The following is a 16790-nucleotide window of genomic DNA, read 5'->3' on the forward strand; positions in this document are numbered from 1 at the left end:
ACCAGAAGGAGAAAATCATTGTACTACTACTACTTAATCAATATTTAATAATTAACAAGAGGATAATACTAGATTAGGATTAGACAACTTCGTATAAACCTTTTTCTTGGGTAATGTCCAAAAGAGGTGGTTGAGTTGGCTTTATCGTCAAGTTAGGCTTTTTTTTTTTTTTTTTTTTTTTGGAGAAGTGAAGTTAGGCTTTTCGGTCTGTTCTGTAACAACATTTCAATGATCTCCTTTTTGAAAAAACTTGTTATTATTTCCCAATAACCAATAATAATCATTAATTGATCAATGACCCGTGAACAAACTCTTATAGTATTAATTATCAGTTCTTGTTGAAGTTTCTTCTCATCTATTTATATTCTTATTACTTCGTCGGCATGTTTTGGAACTTGCACCAAAATTTAAGAACATAAATTAATTTAGTTAGAATAAAAATATGAAAATTATGACTAAAATTCTAAAATTGTATTCTAATCACTCCATGTGAGGGGCAATAAAATAAGAGTAATAAATATGAAAAAAAAAGGAAAAAAATAAATAATACTACACTGTATTAATTGTTGAAAATATGTCAGTCAGATTAGGTGGCAATGGGTCGGTACGGTTTGGCTCGATTCGGTTCTTATAGGTGTGTTGGTGATATGTTTGGATCATGTTCAGTCTTCCTTATGATATTTTTAAAAAATGTATTTTTTTTAGTCTTTCCTATCCACTTCAAGTGTCGTGTAATGAAAGTTGTAAATCTTAAGAAAATAATTAATAATAAATAAAAAAATATATTTATTCATTATTTATTATATAAAATTCATAAATATTTATTTAAAATAGAGTGTTTATTGAAATAAATTTAAAAATAAGACTGAAAAAATTTCAAATATACATAAATTTCAAAAATAATATTGAAAGTGTATCAAAATAAATTTCATAACGCGACATTTGAAGTGGAGCATGAGGAGTATTTTAGTAGTGTTTTTTTAATAAAATCACGTTTTAGATGTCTAACAAGACGAACTTCAAATACAAAATGAACACATCCTACCTATATATGAAAATACAAATTAATGAACAAACCCTATATGAAAATGGACGAAATTTAAACTACAGTATAGTGTACTTATTTTTTTTAAATAAGTTTTTCTTTTTTTTTAAATAAGTTTATAATAACTAAAGTTATGAAATTTGTATTTTTAAGTTACATTACCAAAAAATCATTTGTTGATGATTAATCCAAAAAACCATTGGCTCAAATTCAAAACTATTATGATCCGATCGTTAACGATCCTAATGCCGGTTAACCGGAATCATGTTGAACGGTCCGGTTCGGGATTTGACCTAACGCCAACCAATCATTCTTCTGATTGCCCTTATAACTGTATTAACTGCACGCTGACTGTAATAAATACAGTGGGATTTAGACTAAACCAACATGATTTAATTTAAACCGACCCGACCCGACCCGTAAATTATAGTGGCAAATACTCGTAATTTTGACCCATTTCTAGTGTCAAACAGTATAGATGTTCCACTGTCCTCGACAAAAAGGAAAAGAACAGAACAAAACCACTCCACTCCCGTCGTCATCTTTTAATTTCTCTGTAAGTAATAAAATTAAAATTCTTTAATCAATCGTTAATCCCTTCCATTGGAATCGATTTTGGGTTTTTAGATCTAAGCATTGGAGCATCAGATCTTTGATAATGGAGGAGGCACTAGAACTGGCGCGTTCGAAAGACACCAAGGTACGAATGGCGGCAGTCGAACGCCTCCACCAACTTCTAGAAGCTTCTAGAAAGTCACTCACTGCTTCTGAGACCACATCACTCGTCGATTGCTGTTTAGATCTCTTGAAAGACAACAACTTCAAAGTATCTCAAGGTGCCCTTCAGGCTTTGGCCTCCGCCGTTGTTTTGTCCGGCGAACATTTCAAGCTTCATTTCAATGCTCTTGTCCCTGCTGTCGTTGAGCGGCTCGGTGATGGTAAACAACCGGTTAGAGATGCTGCCCGTCGCCTTTTACTCACTCTTATGGAGGTAAATCAAATCATTCTACTTATAGTATGATTTTGAAGTTTGTAATGTATTGTCTGAATGGATGGAATTGGGGATGTAGGTTTCGTCGCCGACGTTGATTGTGGAACGGGCAGGATCGTATGCGTGGACGCATAAGAGTTGGAGAATTAGAGAAGAGTTTGCAAGGACTGTTACATCAGCTATTAATCTTTTTGCTTCTACTGAGCTTCCTCTTCAACGGACCATTCTTCCACCAGTACGTGTGTTTGATGATGTAAAATTATTGCTATATTTATATGTTATTTGGATTGCGAATAGTATGTTGATATGTGTTTCAATATTAGATTTTGCAAATGTTGAATGACTCGCATCCTGGAGTTAGAGAAGCTGCTATATCGTGCATTGAGGTTAGTCTTTGGTGTCCACCTTCAAGCAATCGTTCTTTATATTCTCTTATTTGTCAATGTATCCACTTTTAAAAGGGAGGAAAGAAAGTATTATTTTGTAGAAATAATTACAAATGCCTTATAATGATGTATGATTGAAAAGTAATGAAACTTGATGGTGCAATGCTCAACTTTTGGTCAGTTTATGAAAATTAATTGGATTCTCCTTGCACTCTTTAAGTTGAGTCTCCATCGGGTATAGTTTTATTTTGTCTTTGGGATACGATCTCCCAAGTAGCTGCCAAATAGAACACACGGCTACTTATGAGTTAGTTTTCTCGTGACTTCATTCTTATATGGCTCTTATCAAAGTTTTGTTATCAAAGAAGTTTAAATAGCCATGGATAGTGAACTCACATGGTTTTGTTAAAATGGATCTTTTCATCTAGAAAACACATTCGCTGATTCATGGTAATCAACAGTTGGTAAATCTATGCAACTTTCAATTGACGAGCGATGATTAGAAGATTCAATAAACTTTCTCTTGAACCTTGTACTTCTTTCTTTGAATGTTGAGTTTTTTTATTTTAGAATGGCAGTCTGAGTGATTTAATTATTTCTTCTGCAGGAGATGTATACACAGGCTGGACCTCAATTTCGGGATGAGCTTCAACGACATAATCTCCCAACATACATGGTGAATATCGACAATGAACCCTTGTAATCTTTGTTGTTTGAACTTCGTTGAATTCAAAATTATGATTTTTGGTTCTTATGATTTTTCAGTAGTTTTAGATACCATGCAATAAGTAATTGAATGTTTACACCGAATTGGAGTTTACTATTGGTCGGCTTACTGATTAGTAAAAAATTATATTGGTAGTCTAACACCTTTACATGTACGTTACAATTCACAATTGCAGGTGAAAGATATTAATGCAAGGCTAGAGAAGATTGAACCTCAAGTCCATTCTTCAGATGGAATTACCAATAACTTTACAGCTGCGGAACTGAGGCCTTCTAACCACAACCCTAAGAAAAGTAGTCCAAAAGCTAAGGCTTCCTCTAGAGATACATCTCTTTTTGGAGGTAGGTACCCCATTTCCTTCGAGTTTTGTGTTACTGGGATATTTGGTTAGGAGTTAATTCTGGAGATTTCTGTAAACCATGTATTTTTGTTAAGAAACTTGCCTGTACCATTTATAAGGCTTTTGTTTTTTTATCTATGTGTGTGTGAGAGTAACTGGACAAGAAGTTATGAATCGAGGCTAGGTGATATACCTTGCATCACTTATATAGTATTTTGTTCTGCTCAGGGGAAGCCAGTATCACAGAAAAACCAATTGAACCAATCAAAGTGTACTCAGAAAAAGAGTTGATAAGAGAATTTGAAAAGGTCGCCTCCATTCTCGTTCCTGAAAAAGACTGGTCTATGCGTATTACTGCCATGCAGAGACTCGAAGGCCTTGTTTATGGAGGTTTGTATTTTTCCTCTGCCAGCTCAAGTGAACTTGCTTTTAAGTCAACTATGTAACTATGTTCTTCTGTTATCTTCTTTCAGGTGCTACTGACTATCCATGCTTCCATGGACTCTTGAAGCAGCTTGTTGGTCCCCTAAGCACGCAATTATCGGATCGGAGGTCAAGCATTGTAAAGCAGGTGCATTGGCATTTTTCCTGTTGCTAGGTGCCAGATTTCTGGTTCATTCTTGTTTGCTTTTATGTTTCATCATTATAGGTGAAAAATTTTAATGCAAGGTTTTTGGGTTTAATTCCAGATTGCTAATTTGGTCAGTTATTGATATTTGATACAGGCTTGCCATCTATTATCCTTTTTATCAAAGGAGCTCCTGAGTGATTTTGAAACATATGCGGAGCAATTCATTCCTGTATGTTTCATGTTTCCTCCTTGGCTACTGCTATCTTATGTATTTTGAATATTTGTTGCTAATTATATGGTATGGTAATCAGGTTCTTTTCAAGCTGGTTGTGATTACTGTGCTTATAATTGCAGAATCTGCAGATAATTGCATAAAAACGGTAACCACCTTTTTCACTCTATTTGTTGATTCTTCATTCTCCATGTAATCTATAATAAATAGTTCCTTTCTCCTCCAGATGTTGCTTAACTGCAAAGTTGCCCGTGTACTTCCTCGCATTGCTGATTGTGCAAAAAATGATCGTAATGCAGTACTTCGTGCTAGGTATTACACTGTAGTAAAGTAATGAAGTAAACAAAGTAGTTACAATTCACTCTCCTACTCTGTGTTGATTTGTATTTGTGCAATGTATCTTCACTATTTATCTATTTTTAATTTTTCTCTCCTAGGTGTTGTGAATATGCGTTGTTAATACTTGAACACTGGCCTGATGCTCCTGAAATACAGCGATCGGCTGATTTGTATGAAGATCTCATTAGGTGTTGCGTTGCAGATGCAATGAGTGAGGTATTTTACAAATAATCTAATACTCTCATCAGTCTCAAATTTTGCATCAAAAGATGTATAATGTGTCTACAATCACAGGTTAGATCAACAGCACGAATGTGTTACCGAATGTTTGCTAAAACTTGGCCTGAGCGGTCTCGTCGACTATTTTCATCCTTTGATCCTGTCATTCAAAGAGTATGTTCCTTCTTATCATTCTTTTCAAATGGAAATTTTATAACATTTATTTAAAATAAGGTTGGTTTGAAGTAATTGTTCTTTTCCTCATGCATAGATAATTAATGAAGAGGATGGGGGTGTGCACAGGCGTTTTGCTTCTCCTTCACTGCGAGATAGAAGCTCACAATCATCAATCACCTCTCAAACATCCGCACCCTCAAATCTGCCAGGATATGGAACTTCTGCCATTGTTGCAATGGATAGAAGCTCAAGTTTATCAACAGGACGATCTGTTTCTTCCGGACTCCTATCACAGTCAAAGACACTTGGTAAAGGTAGTGAACGCAGTTTAGAAAGTGTATTACATGCCAGCAAGCAGAAAGTATCTGCAATTGAAAGCATGCTCAGAGGATTGGATATATCTGATAGAAATGCATCAAGTCTCCGGTCGTCAAGCTTGGATTTAGGTATCAAACTTCTTTCATTCAGTATACTTGTACTCAAACCAGTTAGATTGAAAACACGTCTGAATTACTAGTGAATCAGTAGAAGAAAAAAACATGTTTGAGCACCTAAATTTTTTCCCCATTCCCCTAGTGCAGGAGTGGACACTCAATCTTCTTCTGAGACACCATTTCCTGCAGCTGTTCCAGCTTCTAATCTTCTTTCAAAATCATTTTCGGCAGAATCAACTACATCTAGCGTAAATAAAGGCAGTGTTCGTCATGGTGGCCTGGTTTTGTCTGATATTATCTCTCAGATACAAGCTTCTAAAGATTCTGGTAAATTATCATATCGTAGTAATTTGGCAAGTGATTCTTTGCCTGCATTTTCCTCATACTCGTCGAAGAGAGTACCTGATCATCAAGAAAGAGGTTCTCATGAAGAAAAAGAAGACTTCCGCCAATCTAGGCGAGTTGTAAACCATAACATTGACAGGCAGTATATAGACTCAGCTTACAAAGATGCGAACTTTAGAGATCCACATAACAGTCATGTTCCCAATTTTCAGAGGCCACTCTCAAGGAAGAACATGGGTGGGCGGATGTCTGCAAGTAGAAGGAGAAGTTTTGACGATAGCCAACTTTCACTTGGCGAAGTGTCAAACTTTGTAGATGGGCCTGCATCTCTAAGCGACGCTCTGAGTGAGGGACTTAGTCCAAGCTCTGACTGGTCTGCAAGGGTTGCTGCATTTAATTATCTCCAGGCCTTGCTGCAAGATCCTAAAGGTGTTCAAGAAGTAATTCAGAATTTCGAGAAGGTAATGAAGCTGTTTTTTCAGCACTTGGATGACCCACACCATAAAGTTGCACAAGCTGCCCTTTCAACTCTTGCAAACATTATACCAGCTTGCCGAAAGCCTTTTGAGAGTTATATGGAAAGGATGTTGCCCCATGTTTTCTCACGCTTAATTGACCCAAAAGAGTTAGTTAGGCAACCATGCTTGACAACCTTGGACATTGTAAGCAAGACCTACAGCATAGATTCCCTGCTACCTGCTTTGCTCCGTTCTCTGGACGAACAGAGATCTCCAAAGGCCAAATTAGCTGTTATTGATTATGCCATAACCGCCTTCACAAGCATGCTTCAAACTCTGAAGGTTCTGGAAATATTGGCATCCTAAAGTTATGGCTTGGAAAGTTGGCTCCATTAGTCCATGATAAAAATACTAAGCTCAAGGAATCAGCCATCTCATGCATTATAGCTGTTTATTCTCATTTCGATACAACAGCTGTTCTTAATTTCATTCTCAGTCTATCAGTTGAAGAACAAAATTCACTGAGACGATGTCTGAAACAGAAAACTCCTCGAATTGAAGTAGACCTTATGAACTTTTTGCAAAGCAAGAAAGATCGGCAAAGATCCAAGTCTGCTTATGATATTTATGACAATGTGGGGACATCTTCCGAAGAAGGATATGTTAGTGCATCAAAAAGGAGCCATTTGTATGGTAGATATTCTGCTGGTTCCATTGATGCTGATACTGGCAGGAAGTGGAGTTCTTCTCAAGAATCAACCTTGATGATCAGTGGCACTGACCATATAACATCTGATGAAAGTCGACAGAACTTGTATCAGAATTTTGAGACTGGATCAAAGACCGATGTTCTAAGTTCCAAAGCCAAGGACCTAAGTTACATGGTGGTTTCTACTGGTCAGGACGTGGGTTCCCCTACAGACAGTAAAGTGAATGAAGAAAATGGTGTAAATTTTGAAAGTTTGTCTTCTTCACGTTTTGACTATAATGGTATGATGAATGATGATCTCTTGGAAGTATCTAGTAACTCAAGACTTGACGGTGATGCTACATCTGATTTGGACCTTAATCATCTGAAGCCTGTTGCTCTAGAAGTTGATTCTAACAGCACCGCGGAACCAAGTATACCGCAAATTCTTCACCTGGTAAGTTATGTTTTATCAATTAAAATGATTTATTATCTTTCATTTGTTATTTATTTTGTGCGAAGAATTTGGTTCGTGGAGCTTTATGTGCATAGCTTAACATCTTTGTTTTTATAGATATGCAACGGCGACGGTGAAAGCCCTACATCAAGAAAACACAGTGCACTCCAGCAGTTAATTGAAGCCTCTACTGCCAACGATGACTCCAACTGGACAAAGGTATGAGTGTAGTTACTTGTGCTGAATAATATAAATCTACATTGAGCATTCGTTCTGTATCATTGATTCTCTACCAAAAAAGAAATATCAATACATGAACATGACATGACATGACATGACATGAGATGAGGTGTTGTCAGATATGTACATTATCAACATTTCTCGATTTCCGGTTTTCCTGTTCATTATAAAATGATATTCAATATTACTCCGTATGATTTAAGACAGTATTCTGCTTCTCAACAATTTATTTAACACAGTATGTTGCTTGTGAATCCAAGTTTCAACTTAATGTTCTAATTTTAAGATTGTGCTCTTGCAGTATTTTAATCAGATTCTGACAGCTGTGCTTGAGGTGTTGGATGACTCTGATTCTTCAATTCGAGAGCTCACAGTATCATTGATTGCTGAAATGCTGAAAACCAGGTCTGATGATTCACCATTTCTTAGGTTCCATCGTTGTACCGATAACAACTTTATTATAATACTAGCTAGCACTCTACATACTGTCAATTTTTCCATCGAAGGACGTTGTTATGCATCTCAAATCTGTTTATAATCATTTGTCATTTTACAGAGAAGTTACATGGAGGAATCTGTTGAGATTATAATTGAGAAGCTGCTTCACGTTACAAAGGATATCGTTCCGAAAGTAAATTTTTGGACATTCTTTGATCATATTATAGTTTTGCTTTTCTACCATGTCTCATTCTGTCTTTCTTTCCTTCGCTGTTCAGGTTTCAAATGAAGCCGAGTCTTGCTTAGCCATTGTGTTGTCTCAGTACGATCCGTTTAGATGTCTAAGTGTATGTAAACATTTCTTGCTTACTCCACTTGCCTACTCTTTTTCCATTGTTCATATGGGTTCTTAATCAATTGAGTTTGACATCTTCTGTCAATTACTGTTGTTTGCAGGTTATCAGCCCTTTGTTAGTGACCGAAGATGAAAAGACTCTCGTTACATCCATTAACTGTTTGACAAAGGTACGTTTTTCAGGTGTAATGGAAGTCTACTGAATTAGTATGGATGCTTCTGCAAAGTATAGGAAATTGTGTTGCGATGTACTCTCTTCATTCGTTAATAAGTGTCTTTAAAGGTTTAGGCACTAAGATTAAAGAAATTATTTATCAAGATCATTTTACTAACTCACCCTTCTAAAAAGTCTTCTCAATCACATTATCTCCTTCAATTACTAGTCAAAAGAAATTACCTTGTATTCCAAAGTGATACTCGATGTGAAATTAATTTTGATTTTCTAAAAGGACATTTACTAAGGGTACTAGTTATCTTTTATGTGCAGCTTGTTGGTCGGTTTTCACCGGAGGAACTAATGGCTCAGCTACCTTCATTTTTGCCTGCTCTTTTTGAAGCATTTGGAAACCAAAGTGCAGATGTTAGGAAGGTAAATAATGGCTCTTACATCTCCCCAAAAATCAATATTAGTCCTCATTCTTTGACATCATTTGATTGATATTGGTTCTTGGTATGGAAGAAAATAAAAATTCAATTATTCAAGTAAGGACTTAGAATCGAAGGTTTTAAAAAATTGGAATCAATAGTCAATAACCTTTTCTTTTCATATTTTGGAAAAAAAATAAGAACTTTTTACGTAGTATCCTTTCAGGTTGTCCATGTATTTTGTACTAGACTTGAATTTCTCATCTGCTATGTTTGTTTGTTGTGTTGTGTTGTGCAGACTGTGGTATTCTGTTTAGTGGACATCTATATCATGCTTGGGAAAGAGTTTTTACCATACATGGAAGGACTTAATAGCACACAATTGAGATTGGTTTCAATTTATGCTAACAGGATCTCTCAGGCCTCGAACCGGAACATCCATAGATGGTAACCAATGACGTACGTGTTGGCTTTTTATTCTTTTGTTGTAATTCCTTTTGTATATTGTGTGATGTGAGAGCATTTTGAGGGGTTGAGGGTTTTCTGTATGTGTTTTTCTGGTTTTAGGCTTTATAGCAGAGTGGTTTTTTTTACCTGTCTCCTGACTTCTCTGGTTTTCGGAGATATGTTGATAGTTTTATTTTTATGATTGAAATTGAATTTTATTTTGCCTAACGTTCAAAAGGAAATCGGAATTCTTGGGTTTGCATAAATAGTGACAATGAGCAAAATAGTTGAATGAATTATTTCGGGGGAAAACTACACTTTATGTCCTTCTTAGACTATCGTGTCAACAAAAGTACCTGTTCTATTTTGAATCGAAGGAATATACATTCGTGTTACTTTTGCATGTAGAAAGTTCATTCGCATTGTGATTGTAGTTTAGAATAGAACTTGCTAATTCATGAAAATGGTATGTTGCATATATTTGCATGTATATATACTCACAAAAGTTTTACTTGCAATAAGATTCGAATGATAAGTAGGACCACATACAATTGCATGTGGTTACGTTGAATCAGTATAAATAAGAGTTTAATATTTGTCCATCCACACCAAACTTATAATTGTTATAATTAACTCTGCGTAGAGCATATAATTATATTTACGAAATTCAAAGTCTGCATTACTTAGCAAGAATGAGTACTTCCGGCGAAAGAAAGAAGTTGATCATCCCACGTGAGGGTCCTTCCGGTGTAGAAAAGAAGCCGATGCTCATGAAAGCACTTATCGTTGAAGACAATGAGACCCGTCAGTTCCCAACACAGAGATTTACTACTGAATGTTAATATAGAATCTCAGATTGTTAAAAATGGAAAGGAAGCTGTTGATTTCTTTTTCGGATTGAATAATAATGATTTCAATTTGATTCTCATGGACCGTGACATGCCTGTAAATGAATGGGATTGAAGCCACCAAGAAACTTCGCATGAAGGGAATCCGTACCTTCATTGCTGGATGTACTGCCAGTACATTTCCCGATGACGACGATGAGTTCATGGAAGCTGGTCTTGATGACTTATATCGGAAGCCCTTTGACAGATGAAGATGTCAAGGCTATTCACGCTAAGCTCATCAAGCGTTACGATGCTTAGACAGGGGTATTTCGCAGCTGTTGTTCTGTTGGGTTGGGAGCAAGTTTTAATTTTCAGTCTGTTTTAGAATAAGATCATCTCTTGGACCATATGTTTGTCAACAATCAGATGAGCATTTGAGCTAATAGGGAAATAGAATGTCAATGATTGAGTCATAATATTAAGTAGTAATGAATAAAATTAATTGATCAGGTTGTAATCGTTACAATCAGATTATTCTTAGTAATAAACATAATATATATTTTTATCAACTAATTAGCGATTTCCGTTTTGTTATCAAGGATAAATATTTCTTGAAATTTCTCATGTTCCATCGACTTTAACAGGATAATATATGTGGATCTCATTTTGTAATACTAACAGGATTTAAATTTGTCATACATATACAGTCATAGCATATATTTTCAATTGTCATTTAATTATGTTTCACTGAGGGCAACACTTTTTTGGGAAAGCTCCTCAACTCAACAAGCCTTCAACTCGGAAATGTGTCTACGAGCCTACAATTCGGAGCTACTTTAATCGGAAATGTAAGGTCTCAACAAGCCTAATGATATGATATATTGATGTAGGAAGATGATGTACTGATATGATGAAGATATGGGCTGCTGCTTCAAGCCCAAATCAATAGTTGGAGAAGCCCACCTATCAATTAATTAGTCACATGTGCAATGAACCTCTCCCGATCATACAATATCAGTAGATACATGTACAGCATAATCTTAGGATTGTAATATGCTTAGTTACCATTCTTATAATTATTGTAATGTATATATACAACAGATAGCAACTCAATAAATCGTCAATCATTCAATTCTATCACAACTCAGGTCGGTATCATTAAACTACAACTAGGAACTGTTCAAACAAACCTACAACTCGTGACAGTGTCCACAAACCTACAACTCAGAATGATATAAACAAGCCTACAACTTGGAACGGCAAGCTCTCTACAAGTCTACAACTCGAAACAATGTAAACGAGCCGACGACTAGGAACGGACCTGTATATAATTTGGTAAAAGAAATAGATTGGGTTGAGAAATAGAATAGAGGTTGAAGTAGATGAGAAGAAAAATAGAGAAAGACGGAGAAGAAGACGAGAACGAAGAGAGGAGTTGTTTTGATTCAATTAATTTCTGAATGCCTTGAACAATTGAACTTCTTATACACTTTGCTAATGGAATCTAAACCAATTCAGAAACAACTCGAACCGGTCTAACCGATTTCTAATTGATAACTACTTGACCAAGCATTGATAACTAATTGACCAAGCATTACTATTTGTAATTGAAATTTCAATTGTATGACAGTCATCATAGAATCTAGAATATAAAAACAGACAGCAATAATGTCTTCTAAATTAAAAAAAGCAGTCTTCCAAATTTCCTAGAAGGTCCTTGGCATGAAAACCCCACAGAAGTTCCTTCACAGCAGATCTGGCATGGATGGACCGGTGTTCCGTTGAAATGGTCTCTCGAAATGCCCATGGTTACAACATTGAACGCCATAGACCAAAAAAAATGGGGAAAAGTTCAGTGTTTACCATAACAATTAAACATGCATGCAAAAAAAAAAAAAAGTTTTGAAAATTTGCTTCATATTTTCTTTCACTGCCGGAGGAGGAAGTACCTAGTAGTCCCTTGGCGGCCACATTTGGCGGAATACTCCATGAGAGCATATGCTGCACAAATGTACTGAGGGGCCGCTGAAATAGTTCCTCGAAATCCCCATGAAAACGGCATTGTAGACCAGAGACTCAACTCCCATTGCCGCGAGAGAATCGGCTCGCAAGATTGGCAGCCAGCCCGATCAGATGGTGTATATATTCAAGTGGTGGTGAACGTAGTCGCAAAGTACCATTGACCATGCATTGGATCCAGGTCGGCACGCGTAAATATTGTCGGCCAGAATCACAATCTTGTTGAAACAATCGTCAAGACACATAGCGCCCTGCGAATAATAATTGTCAAATTTTGGATTGGAATCGGCAGCCATTGATGGACTTTCGAAAGGAACCGGTAGCAAGCATGTCATTCACGATGTGAGTCTCAACATGCCCCCACACTTCGAGAATGGAATACAACTTTGATATCATGTTGACAATGATAATAATTTTGATAAAGTCTCATGCATGGCCTCAGTTGCTCGTGATTTGTTCAGGCGTAGCCTTGGTTGCTCATGGTTTGTTTCATGCATAGCCTTCGTTGCTCATGACTTGGTTTCATGCACGTCATTCGTGGCTCATGACTTGGTTTCATGCATGGTCTTGGTTGCTCATGACTTGTTTCATGCATGGAGTTGCTTGCACATGACTTTCTTTATGCATGGCGTTGTTTGTTCATGGTTTATTTGATTCATGGCATTGATTGGTCATGATTTATTTGATCAATGGTCATGCTTGCTGATGATTTATTTCATGCATGCCATACTGACTCATGAGTTATTTCATCTATGGTCTTTATTGCTCATGGTTGATTTCGTGCAAGGCCTTGCTTCCAAATAATTTATTTCATACAAAGCATTGGTTGCTCATGATTTATTTCATATAAGACCATGCTTGCTCATGATTTGTTTCATGCATGACCTCGCTTCATTAATGATTTGGTTCATGAAATCTTCGTTAATAGACTTTTCAACATTTAATTTAAGATTTCATGTCATTTAGTTAATTAATTAGAAGGCTTTAATTTATAATTCAATCGGTTCAATTTAAAAATCAATTTAAATTTAGTTTAAAATCGATGTTAAAGTATCGTGTATATCGCTACAGATACGAATACGATATGATACATCAGGATGACTTTTTCTAGTGATACGAATCGTTATCTCGTTGTATAATACATATCGTATACATATCGGGCGATACAAACGATATATACGACTACACAAGCATAGATTAATAATATTAGAGACCCTTTTTAGGAAAGCTCAACAACAAGACTACAACTCAGAATAGTGTTAACAAGCCTACAACACCGAATAGTTCTAACAAGCCTACAACTCGGAATGGTTGTACAACTCGAAACAATGTCAACAAGCTTACAAGTCGAAATAGTAAGCTCTCAGCAATACTAAACATCGAAATATTGTTAAAAAGCCGACAGCTCTGAATCGTTAAACAAGCCTACAACTGAGAATAGTTTCAACAAGCCTCCAACTCAGAGCGGTTCCAACAAACCTACTACTCGGTAACTGGGAAAGCTCCTAAAAATCTACACTCAATAGTCAGTCCATCAGGAGGAGTGCCAGGATCGATTGTCCGTAGCTACTTTGACCTGGAGCAGTCGCCGATTTTTCGAGTTGTTGCTGCAATTCGGAGGGTTTAAGACAATTGCTTGCCGGCGATCTGTTCGTAACCAAAGTCACCATCGAGTGTGGCCTCGGAATGTTCACCAAGGTCAGGAGTTTTCTTTTCGGTTACTTGCTAATTGACAATGTAATAAAATGATACTTATAAATGTAAAAGATTAGGCTTTTTCACATTTGGATTGTTCAGGATCTGTTTTTCTAAGCCTTCATTTGCTTTTCTTGTTCTAGAAACAGATCGATGAATATAAAATCTTACAATTTTGAGTTCTTTCACACTGCTGCAGAGATTGGGAAGCGGAAAGAAAATTTCACCAAGGAGCTAGACTTTGTAATAGCTGATGTGGTAAGTATATGACAGTTAAAAATCCATTCAAGAAATAAATTACCTCAAAATTGATGAAAAATTTATTCGAGTTTGAGAAATTCAATCTGGTTTTCTCTACCTATTTCAGGTAATGGCTTTTGTAGCCGATTTATGCTCGTGTATCTTCCAGCGCCAACAATTTTCTCTCCGACAAACTGTTGCTGTTCATGCTGGACCACTTGCAAAAGAAGCTTTTGCTGTCTATAATATTTCACTTTTCAAAAACTTGCAGGTGGCTTTGGCCGGAACTCCCCTTCTCGCCTTTACAAAGACTTGGAGCAGTAGTGGTATGTAATTCTAATAACAGAATATTTAACAGAAAGGAATCTATTTTGACAAACTAATACTAACTGAAAATCGAATTGCAGAAAAATGGCGGGAAGCTATTTGCAGTTGGTTCTGGTGCATCTCTGGCACGTCTACTCTTTACACATTAATAATTGTATGACCAAATGTTCAGCCATTTTACTAATGCAGGACTTAATTCAGATCGGTGTAGGGATGACGAATATTTCGATTAATGCTCGGAAAATATTTAATAAATCCTTTGCCGGAGAATCCCAAGACATGCCGATAATATCCACGAGCATCGCATATGGAGCCTACATGGCAATTTCCAGCAATCTAATGTAAATTGTTAGCATTAAATACTTCAATAGTTTCTCTGTATTTTGCAACTAGAATTTAACCAAGAGCTAATTCTAGTGCCATTGTTGCATCAGCACAAGCTTGCACCGAGTACAAATTTGCTTTCCTAATAGGATTGCAAACACGTATTTCGGGTCGATCTTGTAAGATGGTCAATTCAGAGATTTCTATATTACCGATAATTTGTATTCAATCCTAAAGTTTTAAGTTACTCGCAATATCCTAAATAATTTACAATGACTAGAAAAGCATACAGTGATGATATCTGAGAAACAAAACAAGGAGCACCAATTCACCAACTAGTTCCAATAACTCAAAATTCCAGCAATATGAAGGTTTACTCTTCAGCTAGCCACTAGCTCTATTATGGTCCAACTGCTGATAATATCTGAGAAACAAAACAAAACAAACCAAAATGTTAAAATACAGTTAAAAAGCTATTACAGTGAAACACTAGATGTTCTGTTGCTAGCAGTAAAAGGAATTACCTTCTCAGTGAACATGCGAAATTCTTCAGACTCCATGGCCTTATCAAGTTGCTGGTACAATTAGTAACAGATTTTAGATTAGATGGCGGTTTCCTTTGAAGAATACATGGTTTTCCAAATAACGAACTAAATTTATTATTCCCTCTGTCTCAAAATACATGATGTTTTCCCCATGAAAATACATATGAAAAACTTCATGTATCTTGAGACGGAGGTAGTATGATGAAAGTTTGAGTCTAATGTAAGTAAAATGAAATTGTACTCACATGATCTGCATCTGGGGAGCTATCGATATCCTGGATAAGCTTCTGAAGCTTTTCATCTCTCAAAGCCATTCGGATTTCGCTGGAAGAAGCTGCACGAGTTACTCAAAGAAGCTTTTAATTCCGTTCCAATACATAACTAAAATAGAATTGATTTATTACTTCCTTTAAAGTAGCAGATTTCCAAATTGGTTAAAAGAATACAGAAACCATTATGAAGATAACATACATACCTATAGATTCCAACTGCAACTTTTGCAGAACTTCACTTGGTTCATCCACCTTTAACGGCCGTTGCACTAGCAATGCTGGAGCTGGACCAGTAGCTAACAAGCAACAACATTTATACACAGCAATACAAAATCATGCCCCTTGCAAACAAATTACAACAAACCAAATGCTTGAAAAATCCAAGGTCATGAAACTGACCTATTTTTGTCTCTGAAGATTCCGGCTTGACGCATGGAATTTCTGCACCATAATCATAAATTCTCATATTAACAACATTGTAAACACAAAGACTAAAAGAGGGTAATCATAAAGTTGTGATTTTGGATAAGTAAAAGTCAGAAATTTCTGAATCAAACTAGTAGATGATATAAAAACTTCACCTTTGTGTTTCTTAAAGCAAACCAAAGAACAGCTGCAATCAGAAAAAAAAAAAACTAACCCAGTTTAATAAAATCGATAAATTTTAAAAAAAGATGCAGAGAATAAAATTAAAGGGTTGGAGATGTTTTTGTGAATCTTACTAAGGAGCTACACAATTGGGACACTTGTACTTCGATTGAGCTTCATTGCAGACTTGACACTTCCGAGGAATAGGACGAACCATTATTAATTATTACAAGTTTTATAACAAAGTGACCAAAAAAAGAGAGCAAATTAGAGAGACGAGTGTGTGTTTGATAATTGGTTTGGAAGCGATTTTGTTTGGCAACCTCGTGAAGTTTTGCTTCGACTGTCGACGGCCGCCATGCCTGTGTCTTTCTTTCTAGTTAATGTTTGGATTAATGTCAAATTTAGTCCTTAAGTTATGAATCCAATAGAGGAATGATCCTTATTATTTTGATTTGGCTCATTTCAGTCTCAAA

At 36.1% G+C, this 16790-nt stretch overlaps 2 protein-coding genes across 2 annotated transcripts; one reads left to right on the top strand and one right to left on the bottom strand.

Annotated features, from left to right (window-relative positions):
- The first annotated feature begins 1703 nt into the window (after positions 1-1703).
- LOC139881482 (CLIP-associated protein-like) lies at positions 1704-9632 on the top strand. Its single transcript, XM_071865951.1, is given in 24 exon segments — positions 1704-2036; positions 2116-2271; positions 2360-2422; positions 3030-3098; positions 3325-3490; positions 3718-3879; positions 3963-4060; positions 4215-4289; positions 4372-4440; positions 4519-4604; positions 4730-4847; positions 4926-5024; positions 5122-5473; positions 5609-6580; positions 6583-7409; positions 7527-7628; positions 7951-8054; positions 8208-8280; positions 8366-8434; positions 8544-8612; positions 8930-9031; positions 9326-9451; positions 9453-9474; positions 9595-9632. Coding segments are annotated over 24 exon segments (4350 nt in total).
- Positions 9633-15309: 5677 nt separating this feature from the next.
- On the bottom strand, positions 15310-16531 carry LOC139881483 (uncharacterized). The gene is made up of 7 exons (XM_071865952.1): positions 16449-16531; positions 16308-16339; positions 16084-16167; positions 15930-16010; positions 15700-15788; positions 15434-15484; positions 15310-15333 (listed from the first exon to the last, which is right to left on the bottom strand). Exons 1-7 carry the CDS (start codon positions 16529-16531, stop codon positions 15310-15312), a joined length of 444 nt encoding a protein of 147 aa, XP_071722053.1.
- Positions 16532-16790: the final 259 nt, after the last annotated feature.

This window comes from Rutidosis leptorrhynchoides, unplaced genomic scaffold (assembly GCF_046630445.1).
Source record: "Rutidosis leptorrhynchoides isolate AG116_Rl617_1_P2 unplaced genomic scaffold, CSIRO_AGI_Rlap_v1 contig163, whole genome shotgun sequence".
Lineage (NCBI taxonomy): Eukaryota > Viridiplantae > Streptophyta > Magnoliopsida > Asterales > Asteraceae > Rutidosis > Rutidosis leptorrhynchoides.